The 15,685-nt window shown below is 41.3% G+C and overlaps 1 protein-coding gene across 8 annotated transcripts in view; it reads right to left on the reverse strand.

Moving 5' to 3' along the window:
- tesk2 (testis associated actin remodelling kinase 2) overlaps window positions 1-15,685 on the reverse strand; it is a 104,591-nt gene that overhangs the window by 17,122 nt on the left and 71,784 nt on the right. For all 8 annotated transcript variants that reach the window (XM_072574379.1, XM_072574374.1, XM_072574375.1 and 5 more), the window contains 3 exons: window positions 14,307-14,391; window positions 10,307-10,390; window positions 6,231-6,317 (listed from right to left, as the gene is read on the reverse strand). In XM_072574379.1, the coding sequence (XP_072430480.1) occupies window positions 6,231-6,317; window positions 10,307-10,390; window positions 14,307-14,391 (256 nt within the window). The remainder of the gene's footprint in view (window positions 1-6,230; window positions 6,318-10,306; window positions 10,391-14,306; window positions 14,392-15,685) is intronic.

The following is a 15,685-nucleotide window of genomic DNA, read 5'->3' on the forward strand; positions in this document are numbered from 1 at the left end:
AAATATATTTTCCTAGAGAACGTGGAGAAAGAAGATTGTGAATCAAAGAACTAAGAATCAGTGTTGCTGAAGATTTAAACCAGCTGGATCAATATGCTAATGAAACAGATAATCAGTATTGTAGAAATCTGCATTTCAAACACTTTCATTGAAAATGTAATTATTTGCAGATAATTGCTTTGAGTTTCAGACACATTGTGCACCAATATTCAAGAATCTTCTAAATAGCTGATGCTTTTTAAACACTTTTTAATTCATTCACAGGATGTGGGCATTGCTGGCCAGGCCAGCATTTATTGCTCATCCCAAATGGGAAGAGTCAACCACATTGCTATAGGTCTGGAGTCACATGGAGGCAAACCAGGTAAAGATGGCAGATTTCCTTCCCGATTAGAGAACGAGATAGGATTTTCCCAACAATCGACAATGTTTCACAGTCATCATTAGACTCTTAATTCCAGATTTATTTTTATCGAATTCAAAATTCACCTAAAGAAATTCATCAAGTCTACTACAATAGGATTTGAACCTGGTCCCCAGAACATTACCAGGTCTCTGGATTAATTCCTGATGAAGGGCTTTGGCCCGAAATGGCAAATCTCCTGCTCCTTGGATGCTGCGCTTTTCCAGCGCCACCCTCTCGACTCCGAATTAACAGTCTAGCGATAATATCCCTGGGCTATTACCCTCCCCTTGGGTGGATTTATTTAGGAGAACAGCTAACAGCATTTAAACTGCCTCACAATTCTTAGATTAAACAAACTAGTGTGAGGGGACGTAATTAAATAGTGTCACTTGTTTCCTGATGTAAATGTGTTCCAATGTCCTAAGGATACTTGAAATATATCAAACATCACAACGGAGAAGAAGCAAATCAAACACCTTAACACATACCCCTTGTTGAACTCAATAAACTGAGCAAAGAATACACTGCACGTGATTTCATTGGCTTTTCCCATTCTTTCTGTAGACTAAAAGATAGGCCTTAAAAGAAACTGCTGTGGGCCATCACTGCCAAAATAACTTTTGTCCCCCCAATTTTGTGGCAGGGATAGATAAATAGACCCAAAATTAAAATTTAGTACAGTTCAACCTTTCTGCACTTTTAAGTAAAGAGAGGCTGATGCACACATGCAAAATAGAACAGAAAATGAGAGAGTGGGATGGGAAGAGGCAATCAAATGTTTATGTGGAGCATAAACTTGTCTGTCTTCCTGGAATACACAACTTCAAAAAGTTTTCACAGTTGCAAATGTACAGCAACAAGTTGCAATTATACAGCACACTTAATATGCAAATCAGAAGGAATATAATCTGACATAAATTCGCACTCAGCCCAAAAGTGATTAAGACAATGGGTCCAAACAAACAAAAACAGCTCAAAAGAAGGAGTGATATGGAAAAGTTTCAGAAGGCAGATTTGGTCAAGGTGCAGAAGTAACAAGAGTTGGTGTCATTGGTGACTTTAACTTCCCTAATATTGATCGGAACCTCCTCAGTTTAAATAGTTTGGATGGAGCAATTTTTGTCAGGTGCATCCACGAAGGATTCCTGACACAATATTTCAGTAGGCCAACTAGAGGGGAGGCCACTTTGGATTTGGCGTTTGGTCAGGTGTCAGATCATTTGGTGGGACAGCATTTCAGTGACAGCAATTATAACTCTCTGACCTTTACGATAGTCAAGAGGAGGAATAGGAGCAGATGGAATGGGAAAGCATTTAATTGGAGGAAGGGACATTACAATGCTATTAAGCAGGAACTGGGATGCCTAAATTGGGAACAGATATTTTCAGGAAAATGCAAGATAGAAATGTGGAGATTGTTTAGGGAGCACCTGCTGATAGTGCTGGACAGGTCTGTCTCACTGAGGCAAGGAAGGCATAGTAAGGTGAAGGAACCTTCGGTGACAAGGGACGTAGAACATTTAGTCAAGAGGAAGAAGGAAGCTTACTTAAAGGTTGAGGAATCAAGGATCAGACAGGGCTCTAGAGGGTTACAAAGGTAGCCAAGAAGGAACTGAAGAATGGACTTAGGAGAGCTAGAAGGGGTATGAAAAAGCTTCAGCGAGTAGGAGTAAGGAAAACCCTAGGGTGTTCTACACTTACGTAAGGAACAAGAGGATGGTCAGAGTGATTATAGTGGAGATCAGAGATAGTGGAAGGAGCTTGTGCCTGGAGTCAGAGGCAGTAGGGGAAGTCCTTAATAAATCCTTTGCTTCAGTATTCACTACTGAGACGGACCTTGTTGTTTGTGAGGACAGTGTGAAACAGGCTGATATGCTGGAACAGGTTGATGTTAAGAAGGAAGATGTGAAAATTTTGGAGAACATAATGAAAGATATGTCCCCAGGCCAGACGGGATATACCCAAGATTACTATAGGAAGCGAGGGAAGAGATTGCTGTGCCTTTAGTGAGGATCTATGCATCCTCACTGTCCAATTGAGTAGTGCCAGATGATTGAAGGGTGACAAATGTTATTTCTTTGTTCAAGAAAGGAAATAGAGTAATCTGACGTCTATGGTAGGCAAATTATGAGAGAGGATTCTGAGAAACAGGATTTATGATTACTTGGAAAACCATAGTTTGATTAAAGATAGTTAACGTGACTTTGAGGGAAGCAGGTCATATCTCACAAGGATGTGAGGAAACACACTGATGAAGGTAGAGAATGGATGCGATGTAATGGATCTTAGTCAACGCCTTGCTAAGGTTGCCCTTGGTAGGCCCATTCTGAAAGTAAGGAGGCTTGGAATACAGGGAAATTTAGCTATGTGGATACAGAGCGGCTGACCCATAGAAGAGGATGAATAGTAGATAGAAAGTATTCAGCCTGGAGCTTGGTGACCAATGGCGTTCTGCAGGGATCTGTTCTGGGACATCTGCTCTTTGTGATTTTTACAAATGTCTTGGATGAGGAAGTGGAAAGGGGGGGGGTTATTAAGTTTGCCGATGACATGAAGGTTGGAGGAGTAGTAGGTAGCATGTTATAGGTTGCAAAGGGACATTGACAGGAGGCAAAACTAGGCTGATAAGGTGGCAGATAGAGTTCAATCTTGAAAATGTGAACTCATTCATTTGGAAGGTTGAATTTGAATGCAGGATTCTTGTCAGTGTACAGGATCAGAGGGATCTTGGGGGTCCATGTCCATAGATCCTTCAAAAGGTGCCACCCAAGTGGATAGGGTTGTTAAGAAGGTGTATGGTGTGTTGGCTTTCATTAGCAGGGGATTAAGTTTAAGAGCTGCAAGGTTATGCTGCAACTTTATAGAGCCATGGTTAGACAACACTTAGAATACAGTGTTCAGTTCTGGTCATCTCAATATAGGAAGGATGTGGAAGCTTTAGAGAGAGGGTGCAGAGGAGATTTACCAGGATGTTGCCTGGACTGGAGGGAATGTCTTATGAAGAAAAATTAAAGGAGCTAGGGCTTTTCTGATTGGACCAAAGGAGGACAAGAGGTAACTTGATAAAAAGGTGTATAAGATGATGCCAGGCATGGATAGACTGGATAGCCAGAGAGGTTTTTCCCAGGGCAGAAATGACTATCACAAGGAGGCATAATTCACCGTCAGGAACGACCACCTGAAGGTGCTGGGTATTTGGTTTGGGGGGGCGGGGGGGAGAGAGTGGAGACGGGACTGGTGCGTACGCCAAGTCTTGGGAGGAGCATATCAGCAAAGTGAGGCAGAAACTAGGCAGATGGAAGCTACGGTCACACTCCATCACAGGAAAAAACTGGTCATCAGGTGTGAGGCACTGTCATTGCTATTATACATGGCACAGGTCTGGCCTATTCCCAGAACCTGTGCCGCTGCACTCACCCGGGTCATCTTCCAGTTTATATGGAGGTCAAAGATGGACTGAGTTCGAAGGGACTCGCTGTACAAAGATCTGGGCAATGGGGGAAAAAATACACCCAATGCCACCCTCACTCTGATGGCCACCTTTGTGTGTGGCTGCATCAGGATGTGGATCCCCAGTATGCAAACACCAAGTGTCACTACGTACTGAGGTTCTACCTGTCCACTGTGTTGTGAAGGCCTGGCCTCGCTGCTGCGGAATGCTTCGAGTCGTTGGACCGTTCCGTATCACCTGTCCTTCGTGGAGAAGTTTGTGAAGAAAAACATCTTTGACCACAAGTCCATCAGGAAAAGGAGAGGATGGATCCTATCGAGTGGTTCCCTGAGCAGACTGTCAAATCCATTTGGCAGAATGCCTTATCGCCAGAACTTTCCAACAAGACATGGCTTGGCTGGTGGTGAGAAGGGCTCTGCCTGTGAGTCCTTTATGCACGCCAGGACTCTCAGCCGCACTGCACGCTGCCCTCGAAGCTGCTGTGGGGGGGGGGGGGGGGAACAAGACTGTCACACACCTCCTTCTGGAATGTGCCTACGCAGAAGTGGTCTGGAGAGGAATGCAGTGGTGTTTGTCGAGGTTCGTCCCAAGCAGCACCGTGACGCGGGACTCCGTGCTCTATGGTCTGTTCCCCGGGACGCGCACCGAGACGAACATCAACTGTGCCTGAAGGATCATCAACTCGGTGAAGGACGCTCTCTGGGCGGTCTGAAACCTGTTGATCTTCCAGCTGAAGGAGTTGACCCCGACTGAGTGTTGCAGACTGGCACATTCCAAGGTCCAGGACTACGTGTTGAGGGATGCACTGAAGCTTGGGGCAGCTGCCGCCAAGGTGCGGTGGGGAAAGACTACCGTGTAACATCTGCCTGCCTAAGAAGAACAGGGGGCCCACGCAGGTCATTTGGGCTCTGCTGACACCTCAGCTAAATATATGGGCATATGGTTGAAAAATGTACAGACCTGTATATAAAAATGATAAATTCTGATCTCTGTATGTAAATGTTTACATATGTATGGCATGACCAACTGTACAGACCATCACATTATTTTATGAATAAAGTATATTTTTGAGATAAAAAAATAATTTTAAGGGGACAGGAGGAAGTGTCAGAGGTTGGTTCTTTACACAGAGAGTGGTATATGCGTGGAATACACCATCAATGGTGGTAGTAGAGTCAGATATATTAGGAACATTTAAGTGACTCTTGGACAGGTACATGGATGATAATAAAATGAAGGGTATGTAGGTTAGTTGATATTAGAGCACAACATCAAGGGCCGAACGGCCTGTGCTGTTTTATGTTCTCAACTCCATATCTTGGGCCTAGATAGTTAAAGGAATGAACACCAATGGTGAGGTCAAAATGTTAAGAGAGTCAGACATGACACCAGCTGCAGAAAAATGCAAGCCACAAAAGGGGATTCAGACACAAGACAAACTTGTTTAAAGTTGAGGTGGTATGGGGTAGACCAGGGAGGGGCTTCAGCAGCAAGCAGCAGCATCTTCTCAACAAACAATAAAATAACTTTTTGTGACATTAACACATCAACAAAATATCCGACTGTTGACTGATTGCACACTCATTCTGTTCGCATCATAGAAAATGGTTTACAACACTGTATACAGTATCAATTACAAAAATGTATCTTAGCTAGAGAGAAATAGAACAACATCAACTTATTAACATATTTTCACATGAAATACATTCCTTCTGCTATAATCACACAAAGGGAACATACACAAAAATTGCCACGGGGAGAAAGTGAGGACTGCAGATGCTGGAGATCAGAGCTGAAAATGCGCAGCAGGTTAGGCAGCATCCAAGGAGCAGGAGAATCAACGTTTCGGGCAGGAGCCTGCATTCGTGAAGAAGGGCTCATGCCCGAAACGTCGATTCTCCTGCTCCTTGGATGCTGCCTGACCTGCTGCGCTTTTCCAGCAACACATTTTCAACAAAAATTACCACCCCAACTTTTCTCTCTATAGATGTATTATTTATACAGCAAGTTAATTCACATGTGCAATGAGTTTAACATTTTGACTCCATTGCATTCAGGCAGAAAGCTATCAGGGCATTTTCTTATACAGGACAAAATTTCTGTAAAAAAAGAGTTCAACAGGTCTCAGAGTCATCTTCAGTAGTAAAGGACATAGGAAATCTACTGGAGGTTGCAACATCAGAACAGCAATAGTCCATTACACTAATCAGTGTCTTTGGCTTTAATTAAAGAAACCCCAATGCAAAACTTCTCTAATGTTATCTTATCAGACACAGAAAAAAAATTTAGCAACTGTGTACTCACTTCTGTTTCAAATTATGTTCATGTAATCATACACAAGATCATCAAGATAGATTACCATATTTTACTCACATTGCAACAGTTGAAGGCAAGCTGAAGAAAGCTAGGTGGACAGTCCCCAACCATGTTCTGAAATGCATCATAGTCTAATCCAAAGTTCTAAATTTTGATGGAAAGGTTCAGAAAAAAAAACTTGAATTCAGTCATTTAAAAGATGCACATACTTCAGGAAATGAATATGTACAAGATGTATATTGGCTATCACGTAATAGCTAAATATGTAAAATTACCAATTATACAAAATTTAATTAGATTGCAAAATAGATTTCTGAACAAAAGGCATTAATAACTAACAAAGAGGCACTTCTGTTCATTGGTATGGAGTGTTGCAAAGCAATTGTCTATACTGAAAAAAAAAAGGAGGGAGGGGATTCAGCAGGGATATAGGGTGTTTATTAAAGCTTCCAGAACAAGTAATAGGACAGAGAATCAAAGGGTCAGGAATCTAATTCTAAGCACAGCAGATACCAGGTGGGCCAAAGGGCTGAGAAGTGGCAGATGGAGTTTAATTCAGATAAATACAAGGTGCTGCATTTTGGAAAAGCAGGACTTATACACTTAATGGTAAGGTCCTAGGGAGTGTTTCTGAACAAAGAGACCTTGGAGTGCATGTTCATAGTTCCTTGAAAGTGGAGTCACAGGTAGGTAGGATATGAAGGTGGTGTTTGGTATGCTTTCTTTTATTGGTCAGAGTATTAAGTACAGGGGTTGGGAAGTCATGTTGCGGCTGTACAGGACATTGGTTAGGCCACCGTTGGAATATTGCACGCAATTCTGGTCTTCTTCCTATCGGAAAGATATTGCAAAACTTGAAGAGGTTCAGAAAAGATTTACAAGGATGTTACCAGGGTTGGAGGATTTGAGCTACTGGACAGGCTGAACAGGCTGGGGCTGTTTTCCCTGGAGCGTCGGAGGCTGAGGGGTGACCTTATAGAGGTTTACAAAATGATGAGGGGCATGGATAGGGTAAAAAGGCAAAGTCTTTTCCCTGGGGTCAGGGAGTCCAGAACTAGAGGGCAGAGGTTTAGGGTGAGAGGGGAAAAGATAAGAGAGACCTAAGGGGCAACCTTTTCACACAGAGGGTGGTACGGGTATGGAATGAGCTGCCAGAGGATGTGGTGGAAGCTGGTACAATTGCAACATTTAAGAGGCATCTGGATAGGTATATGAATAGGAAGGGTTTGGAGGGATATGGGCCGGGTGCGGGCAGGTGGGACTAGATTGGGTTGGGATATCTGGTAGGCATGGACGGGTTGGACCGAAGGGTCCGTTTCCATGCTGTACATCTCTATGACTCTACAAGGGGACAACAATTAGATGAGGGCAGTCAATGCAGGACTGATGGTGTTGTACTTAAATACACATGCTATACAAAATAAGGTAAATGAGTATGAGTCACATACTGAAACTGGCACATACGATATCATGGCAATACAGATGTGGTTGCCGGGGATCAAATCTGGGAAATAAATATCCAAGAGGACGAGTCCTCTTGAAAGGATGGGGGCAGGTTGCCTTGTTAGTAAGAAATTAAATTAAACGAATAGCAGTAAGTGATGTAGAGTCAGAATGTGTTGAATCTGAAGAACTGCAAAGTTTAAAAAAAAAGACTCTGATGGGAGTCGTGTACAGGCCTCTTAGCAATAATCAGGATGTGGGACAAAAAATAAATCACGAGATAGAAAAAGCATGTAGAAAAGGCACTGCTGCAAGTGTCATGGGGGAGCTTCAACATGCAGGTGGACTAGGAAAGTTGGGTCAGCAGATAGTCAAGAAAAAAATTTTACGGAATATCTACGAGATGGTTTTTTGCAGCAGCTTGTGGCAGAGCCCACTAAGGAACAGGCAATTCTGGATTTGGTGATGTGCATTGAAATCAAATCGATAGGGAGCTTATCTTGATTTATTGCTTTTATTGTCAACGCGGATTTTTACAGGGAGAATGCCATAAAATACTGTAAAAAGCTTTCATTTGTTGCCACAATTTGGTGTCATTTTGAGCAATTATATACAATTTAAAGAGAATCCATCAGTCCTGAGCCAGCTTATCAGCATCAACAACACTTGGGCCGCCATCCCTCTTCCACCATGTTGCTGTCTACACGGGATCCAACCAACAAAATCGTCGATCCGCAGGCACCATCTTTCACAAAAGCGCTAATACCCCTCTGCCACCACCTCGCTGCTGCCTGTGCTGCGTCACATATCTCACTGCTGGACCCAAGCCAATGGCACTTTGATGCCCTTCTAACACCAAATACAAATCAACGATGAAGTCGGCAATCCCCATTGCCACTGGGCCTACTTCGTCAACGTCCCCTCTGATGATGTAGCAGCCACCAATTCCTATGCTCGTTCAGGAAAAGCAAGGGCTCACTCCTGAGGTCTGCCCCGGGCCAACCCTCTTCATGCTGGTTCCACTTGAGGTCTGTGCTGGGCTCTCGCTGACGCCTCAGCTCAGGAAGAGGTAAGTAAAAAGGTATAGAGAAAAGAAAGAAAGGAGAGAAAGAAAACAAATAAAGGAATGAGAAGAAAAGCAGACAAGTTCCAGCTCAGGAACAAAAAAACTGTACGATGATAGAATTCATCCTACAGTTTGAGGGGGAGAACTGGAATCAGATGTAATGATATTAAAATTTAGTAAAGTTAACAGTATAAACATGAGGAGGAGCTGGTCAAAGTGGATTTGGAAGTTAGCCTACCAGGGAAAACAGTGGAGAATCACTGGCCGGAGTCTCTGGTGGTAGTTCGCAAGCACAGCAGAAATTCATCCCATGGAAGAAAACCATTTTAAAAAGGAGAGTACAAGGCGACAGTGGCTGACAAGGAAAATCAGTGATGGCATAAAATCAAAATAAAAAGCATAACGTTTGGTAAAGATGGTGAGAAACCAGAGGATTGGGAAGCTGTTACAAAGCAAAAGACAACTGAAAAAGTAACTTGGGGAGGTGGGAAAAGATGAAATTAGAGTTGCTAGTTAGTGATATAAAAGAAGGTTGTGGGAGTTTTTTTAAAAAAGATACCCAAGAGAGAGGCAGAAGTGAACACTGGACTACTGAAAAATGAGGTTGCAGAAGTACTAATGTGGAACACAAATGGCAGAGAAACTGAATTGGTACTTCACATCAGTTTTCACAGTGGAAGATGTCAGCTACATACCAGAACTTCAAGAGAGTAGGGGCAGAGAGGAGTGTAGTGGCTATCACTAAGGAGAAGATGCTGGGGATGCTGAAAGATCTGAAAGGCTGAAAAATCATCCTGACCCAATAGACTACAAGGTCTCTGAACAAGATAGGAGGAGATTATGGAGGCATTGGTGACGATCTTTCAGGAATCAATGGAGTCAGGGAGGGTCCCAGAGAACTTGAAAATGGTTAATGTAATACTCCTGTTTAAAGAAGGGAGGTAGGCAGCAATGAGAAGTTATAGACTGGATCGCTTCACCTCAGTCGCTGGTAAGATTTTAGAGTCAATTACTAAGGATAAGACTGTGGACTACTTGGAAGTGCATGGTAAAATAGAGCTAAAGTCAGCACAGCTTTGTCAAGAGAAGGTCATACATGATAAATTGGTAAGAATTCTTTGAGAATGTAACAAGCAAGCGAAACAGAAAGCCAGTATGATTGATTTAGATTTCCAGAAGGCTTTTGACAAAGGCTGTGAAATGAGATAAGAGCCATTGGCATTAGGTGCAAGATACTGGCATGGATAGAGGATTGGCTGACTGGTAGAAGGCAGAGAGTGGGGACAGAGGATGGCAGCCAGTGACTATTGCAGTTCTGCAGGAGTCAGGTTTGGGGTCACAAATTCAACTTCTACAATACTACTGATCAACATAGCAGCATTACACTGGTCTGCTGAGAAATAACCAATTTGGTATATTTAAGAATCAGTGTTTCCATTCCTATTCCCATATGGATGTTCGCCCATCATTTGACATAATTAGGCAAATGCAAGAAGATTCCCCAACTTATTTTTTTTTAAAAAACCTTCTAAAAGTACACCTTCAACATGTTAAACCACAGAACATTTATGAAAAGTGATATTTTCTTAGCTTAACAAAGCAGGATCAAAAACTCACTCCTTACCACTGTCCGAGGTAGATAGTCAGGATCAGCTTGTACTCTGGCAATTATTTCACATAGAATAATGCCATACGAAAACACGTCTGCCTGTCATTAAATTACAAACAGTGTTAGAAACAAAGCTTTATGGCAATTTAGCTATTAAATTATTACAGTTATACATAAATCTTTTAAAAATTGAATTAATTATTGGAGAATAATTTATGTTCAAGTACTTCACGGCCAAGAAAGAAAGAATCATAACACCACCAGAACTTAAATGTAACTGGAGCAGGAGCCCATGGATCAAGTCTGCTCTACCGTTCAATACCATCAGGGTTAATCTGCGACCACTCCTTTTTATTATATATTCCATACATTCTTGATGATGCTATATCTCATGAATGGTATGGAACCCCAAGATTTACAACTCTGACCACCAAAACATCTCATTTCAGTTTAATTAGTCATTGTTTTTCCCAAATAAGGCTGGGTGTCCATGTTCTATAGACCCTGGCCAGGGAAAGCAACCTATCAATCCTTTTACCCTGTCAAGCCCCTTCAGAATCTTTTATGTTATGATTAGATCACCTTTCTTCTAATCTTGTGAATAAGCCCAATTTAATCAGCCTCTCATCACTAGACAACTATTTCATCTCAAGGACTAATCTACCAAACTTTCACTATTCCACCAAGGTGAGTATGTCTTTTTACTTTAGAGTCTAAACTACGCTGAAAATTAGAGCTATGTATCCAAAGTTTATACGATGGAAGCAAAACATCTATGATACTCTCCAAAGCCGCTGCAAAAAAGCCCAGCATGCTATCTACACCTACCCCACTAACCTTTTCCATTCCTTCCATGATTATACCAAAAACATCTCTAAACATCATTTGCAGCACACAGTCAGACAACAGTCTGTGAGGCAGACAAGAGTCAGTGATGGTAACGATGACCTTCAAATATCATAACAGGATTTTCAAAATCTATCTGACCTGACATATTTGGGCATGACTTATTTAATCAAATATATCCTTTTGTTGCAAATAAAATCCAGTTGCTGAAAACTTTCCAGTTGCTAAATATTCAAATAAAGTGTGGCCGTGCATCCAGGGTAGCAGAGAACTATATGTATAATTTTTGATACAAGTTGTATACCACACCAAATGGACCCTCTGAGCTAGTGAAAGTGAAATAACATTTCCTCCAAGTCATATCTTGGCCTTTAGCTACCAAACAGATTTATTAAAGAGTGCAGGCAGCAACAAAACATTTTTCAGTAGTTATATTTTGCTACTTACTCATTCAAAAGAAAATATACTTAATTTTCTTCTAAAAACCATGTGTCTTCTTTAAAAGACGTAATGGTCCTTCAAAACTTTGCACAGAAATTCCCTGGACTAATTATCTTTACAAGTTCTAGTCAGTTACATGCTTATCACATCAATATGAAAAAGGACAGATGAAACAGTAACCAGAGCTTAGCAAGTATGAAAAAAGCCAAATTCAAAACATTTCTCATCACGCATACGAACACAGGATTTTGAACTGAATTAAGTCACTTAGTTCCTCCCTCAAGAGAGCTGCATGACAATGCATCAAGTTAAACATAGATGTCGCTGACATCTATTGCCCATCTCTCGTTGTCCTTGAGAAGATGATAGTGTGCTGCCTTCTTGAACCACTGCAGTCCACATGTTGAGACTTTGCAGCAATTTACCTAACTGACTGGCTTGCTGGGCCATTTCAGAGGGCAGTTGAGATTCAACACATTGCTGTGGTTCTGGTGTTACAATAGGTCAGACCAGGTGAGGTTGGCAGAGATCATTCCTTGAGGAACATGAGTAAGCCAGATGGGTTGTTCTGACTATTGACAATGGTGTCACGGTCTTAATTCCAAATTTTGTTTAGAAATCCACTTCAAATCCCAAAGTGGCAGATACTGGAATTTGAGCCTGGGTCCCCAAAACATTAGCTGAGTTTCTGGATTAATAATCTAATGATTATACCACTAGGTCATCACCTCTCCAGTGATGCTAATAGCAAGATAAGTTTTTTTTAAAAAAGTTTTTCCTGTTACACAACACTTACAAATTCAGTACCATTGAACGTGCCAGTATCAATGAGTATATTTGATATCAACAAACAATAAGAGGCAGTGGATGCTGCAAAGGCAACAGGCCTTGATAACATTCCAGCAATAGTACACAAGACTTGTACTCCAGAACTTGCTGTCCTCCTAGCCATGCTGTTCCAGTACAGCTACAACACTGGTATCTCTCCAAGGTAAATAATTGCCCACATATGTCCTGTACTCAAAATGTAGCACAAATCCAACCTGGCCAATTACCAGCCCATCAGTCTATTCTTGCTCTTCAGTAAAGTGATAGGAGGTGTCATCAAATAGCACTAGCTCAGCAGCAACTGACACCAAGTTTGGGTTCCATCAGAGCCATTGAACTCCTGCCCTCATTACAGCCTTGATTCAAAAGAACCGAATTCCAGAGACTAGGTGAGAGTGACAGCCCTTGACATTAACACCACATTTGAAAGAATATGGCATCATGGAGATCTAGCAAAGTCAGAATTAATGGGAATTGGAGGAAATCTCCACTGGTTGGAATCATACTGGCACATAGGAAAATTGGTGTGGTTGTTGGAGGTCAATTTTCTCAGCTCCAGAGCATTTCTGCAGAGGTAATTAGTGTTCCAAGCCCAACCATCTTCGGCTGCTTCCCTCAATGTCAGAAGTGGGAATGTTCACTGCTAATTGTACAGTGTTCAGCACCATTTGCTGAATTCTGAAGCGGTCCATGTTCAAACGCAACAAGACTTGCCTTCTGAGGAAGGGACACCGGACCCAAAATGTTAACTGATTTCTTTTCAGATGCTGCCAGACTTTTCCAGCAACTTCTGTTTTTGTTTCTGATTTACAGCATCTGCAGTTCTTAAGATCTGACAACATGCATGCCTGGGATAAAATTTACATTTGTGCCACACAAATGCTAGGCAGTGACCATCGCCAAAAAGAGACAATCCAACCACCACCCCCTTGACATTCAATGGTGTTACCATAATTGAATCACACATAATCAACACCCTGGCATTATCAAAAAATGAACTGGACTCACCATATAAATAAGTAGCTGTAAGAGCAGGTCAGAGGCTAGGAATACCGAAATAACTCACCTCCTGATTGCCCAAAGGCAGTCTATCAACAAGCCACAAGTCAGGAGTGTAATGGAGTAATCTCCACTTGCCTGGATGAGTGCAGCTCCAGCAACACTCAAGAAGCTAGACACCATCCAGAACAAAGCAACCCGCTTAATTGGCACCAAAACTATAAACATTCACTCCCTCCAATACCAACATGCAGCAATGTGTGTCTACAAGATGTACTGCAGAAGTTCACCAAAAATCCTTGGTCAGCACCTTCCAAACCGACGAACACTTCCATCTAGACGGACAAGGGTAGCACATACATGGGAAATCTCTATTTGCAAGTTCCCCACCAAGCCACTCACCATCCACATAAGGAAATATATCACCATTCATAATATTCAGGCATCCATATTATACGTCCAACAGATTAAAGCACTGTAAATTAATGAATGTTACCTCACTCTGCTTCATTGTGCCTGGAATTTGACAAACATGCCCCTGACTACATGAGAACTGAAGGTTGCCTTTTCTAACTGCTGTTGAGAACCAATACTGCCTGACAAGAACAAGCCTGGGGAGATACATAAATGGCAAAACTGACACTCAAAAGGTTAATATGGTATAGTTGGATGGACTTTGGAAGAAGCAAAGTAACCACAGATTGAATAACTACCTGATATGCAACTTTGGTTAGCTTTAATGCTTTAAGTACACAAATATTTTCTATTACATAGCAGATTTTCCTTGTTCTTTTTAACAAATCAAGGAAAATTCAAGTGAAATAAAAAAGGAATAAACAATACACTCAGTTTTATTTTGCAAACAATGATGTTTGCTGCTAATCTAAGACAGAACACTTACCTTTTCATTATAATGCTCACTATGAAGTACCTCTGGAGCCATCCAAAAAGGTGATCCAACCACTGACAACTTTTCTACACTTGCACTGAAATTTAAAATAAAAAAGTAAGTAACATGCTTTGCTATTTTACAAAAACGTCTATTTACTTGATATGCTTTCTTTAGCATAGCATTAAAATGTTGATATTCAGTGCATGGTAATATTGACATAAAAATTGTTTGCCATAGAACCAGTTACTTAAAGTATCTTTTTTTTTTGCAGTAAATCATGACCCAGGTGAACAAAGACAATCATAATGCCCACAAACCATCGAGGAGCCCTATCTTAATTGCAAAAGGTTTTTGACCAGGGTAGAGAATGGTCAAAGGCAAAAAGAAAAGTCTGAAAATTGGAGGCCAAGGACAAAAACATCTGCAAGTCTTCAGTGACAAGGATGACATAACTATACCACTTATACTCCAATTCGAATGGGGTGGTACAATTAGACTTTAGAAGACAAGAAATAGGAAGGATAAACACAGATGGCTTATTGAGTCTGCTGTGCCATTCAATATGATTATGACTGATCTTTAACTTCAGCATCACTTTCCTGCCCACTCTCATATACCTCATTCCCTGAAACAGCAAAAAAATCTATGTATTTCAGCTTCAAAAGCACTCGACAATGGAGAATCCACAATCCTGGGTAGAGGATTCGAAAGATTTTGGATGGAGTAATTTCTCCCCATTTCAATCTTAAGTGATTGTTCACCTACCCTATATTTTAGATTTCTAACTAGCAGACCAATTTTTTTTATCAAATTTCTTCAGAATCTTTGAAGAGATTGCTTCTCATTGCTCTAACTTTCAGGTGGACCTAGACCCAATTTGCTTAGCCCAGGAACCAACTTACTGTACTTTTCCACACGCCACAACAAACAAAGTCTCCCTTTCAATAAAGGCCAACATGCCATCTGCCTTTCTAATTGCTGCCATAACTGCACATCAAATTTCTACATTTCTTGTTTAAGAATACCCAAGCCTCTTTGAGCATCGACACTGACAAATTCTACATCATATCAAAAATATTCTGGACTATGTATTTTTATATCCAAGTGAATAACTTCACACTTTTCCTATGTTATACCAAGTGGGTAGGAATGTTCACCGTCGCTTTGTATATCTTCTATTGAAGTCAGAATTGCAGACCAATACATTTGTATCAAGTCACGAAAGTGATTTGTACATTTTAGCATTCAATCTATTTAGTGCCTCTGATACAGATTGAAATCCAAACAAGCAAAATAACCTAACTATACTGGACTATGTACAAGGAAAGCAAAGCACAAGGTGACAACAATGGTTTGCAAACTATTTTCCAACATGATCCCATTTTACC

The sequence above is a fragment of the Chiloscyllium punctatum genome, chromosome 7 (assembly GCF_047496795.1).
Source record: "Chiloscyllium punctatum isolate Juve2018m chromosome 7, sChiPun1.3, whole genome shotgun sequence".
In the NCBI taxonomy this organism is placed as follows: Eukaryota; Metazoa; Chordata; class Chondrichthyes; order Orectolobiformes; family Hemiscylliidae; genus Chiloscyllium; species Chiloscyllium punctatum.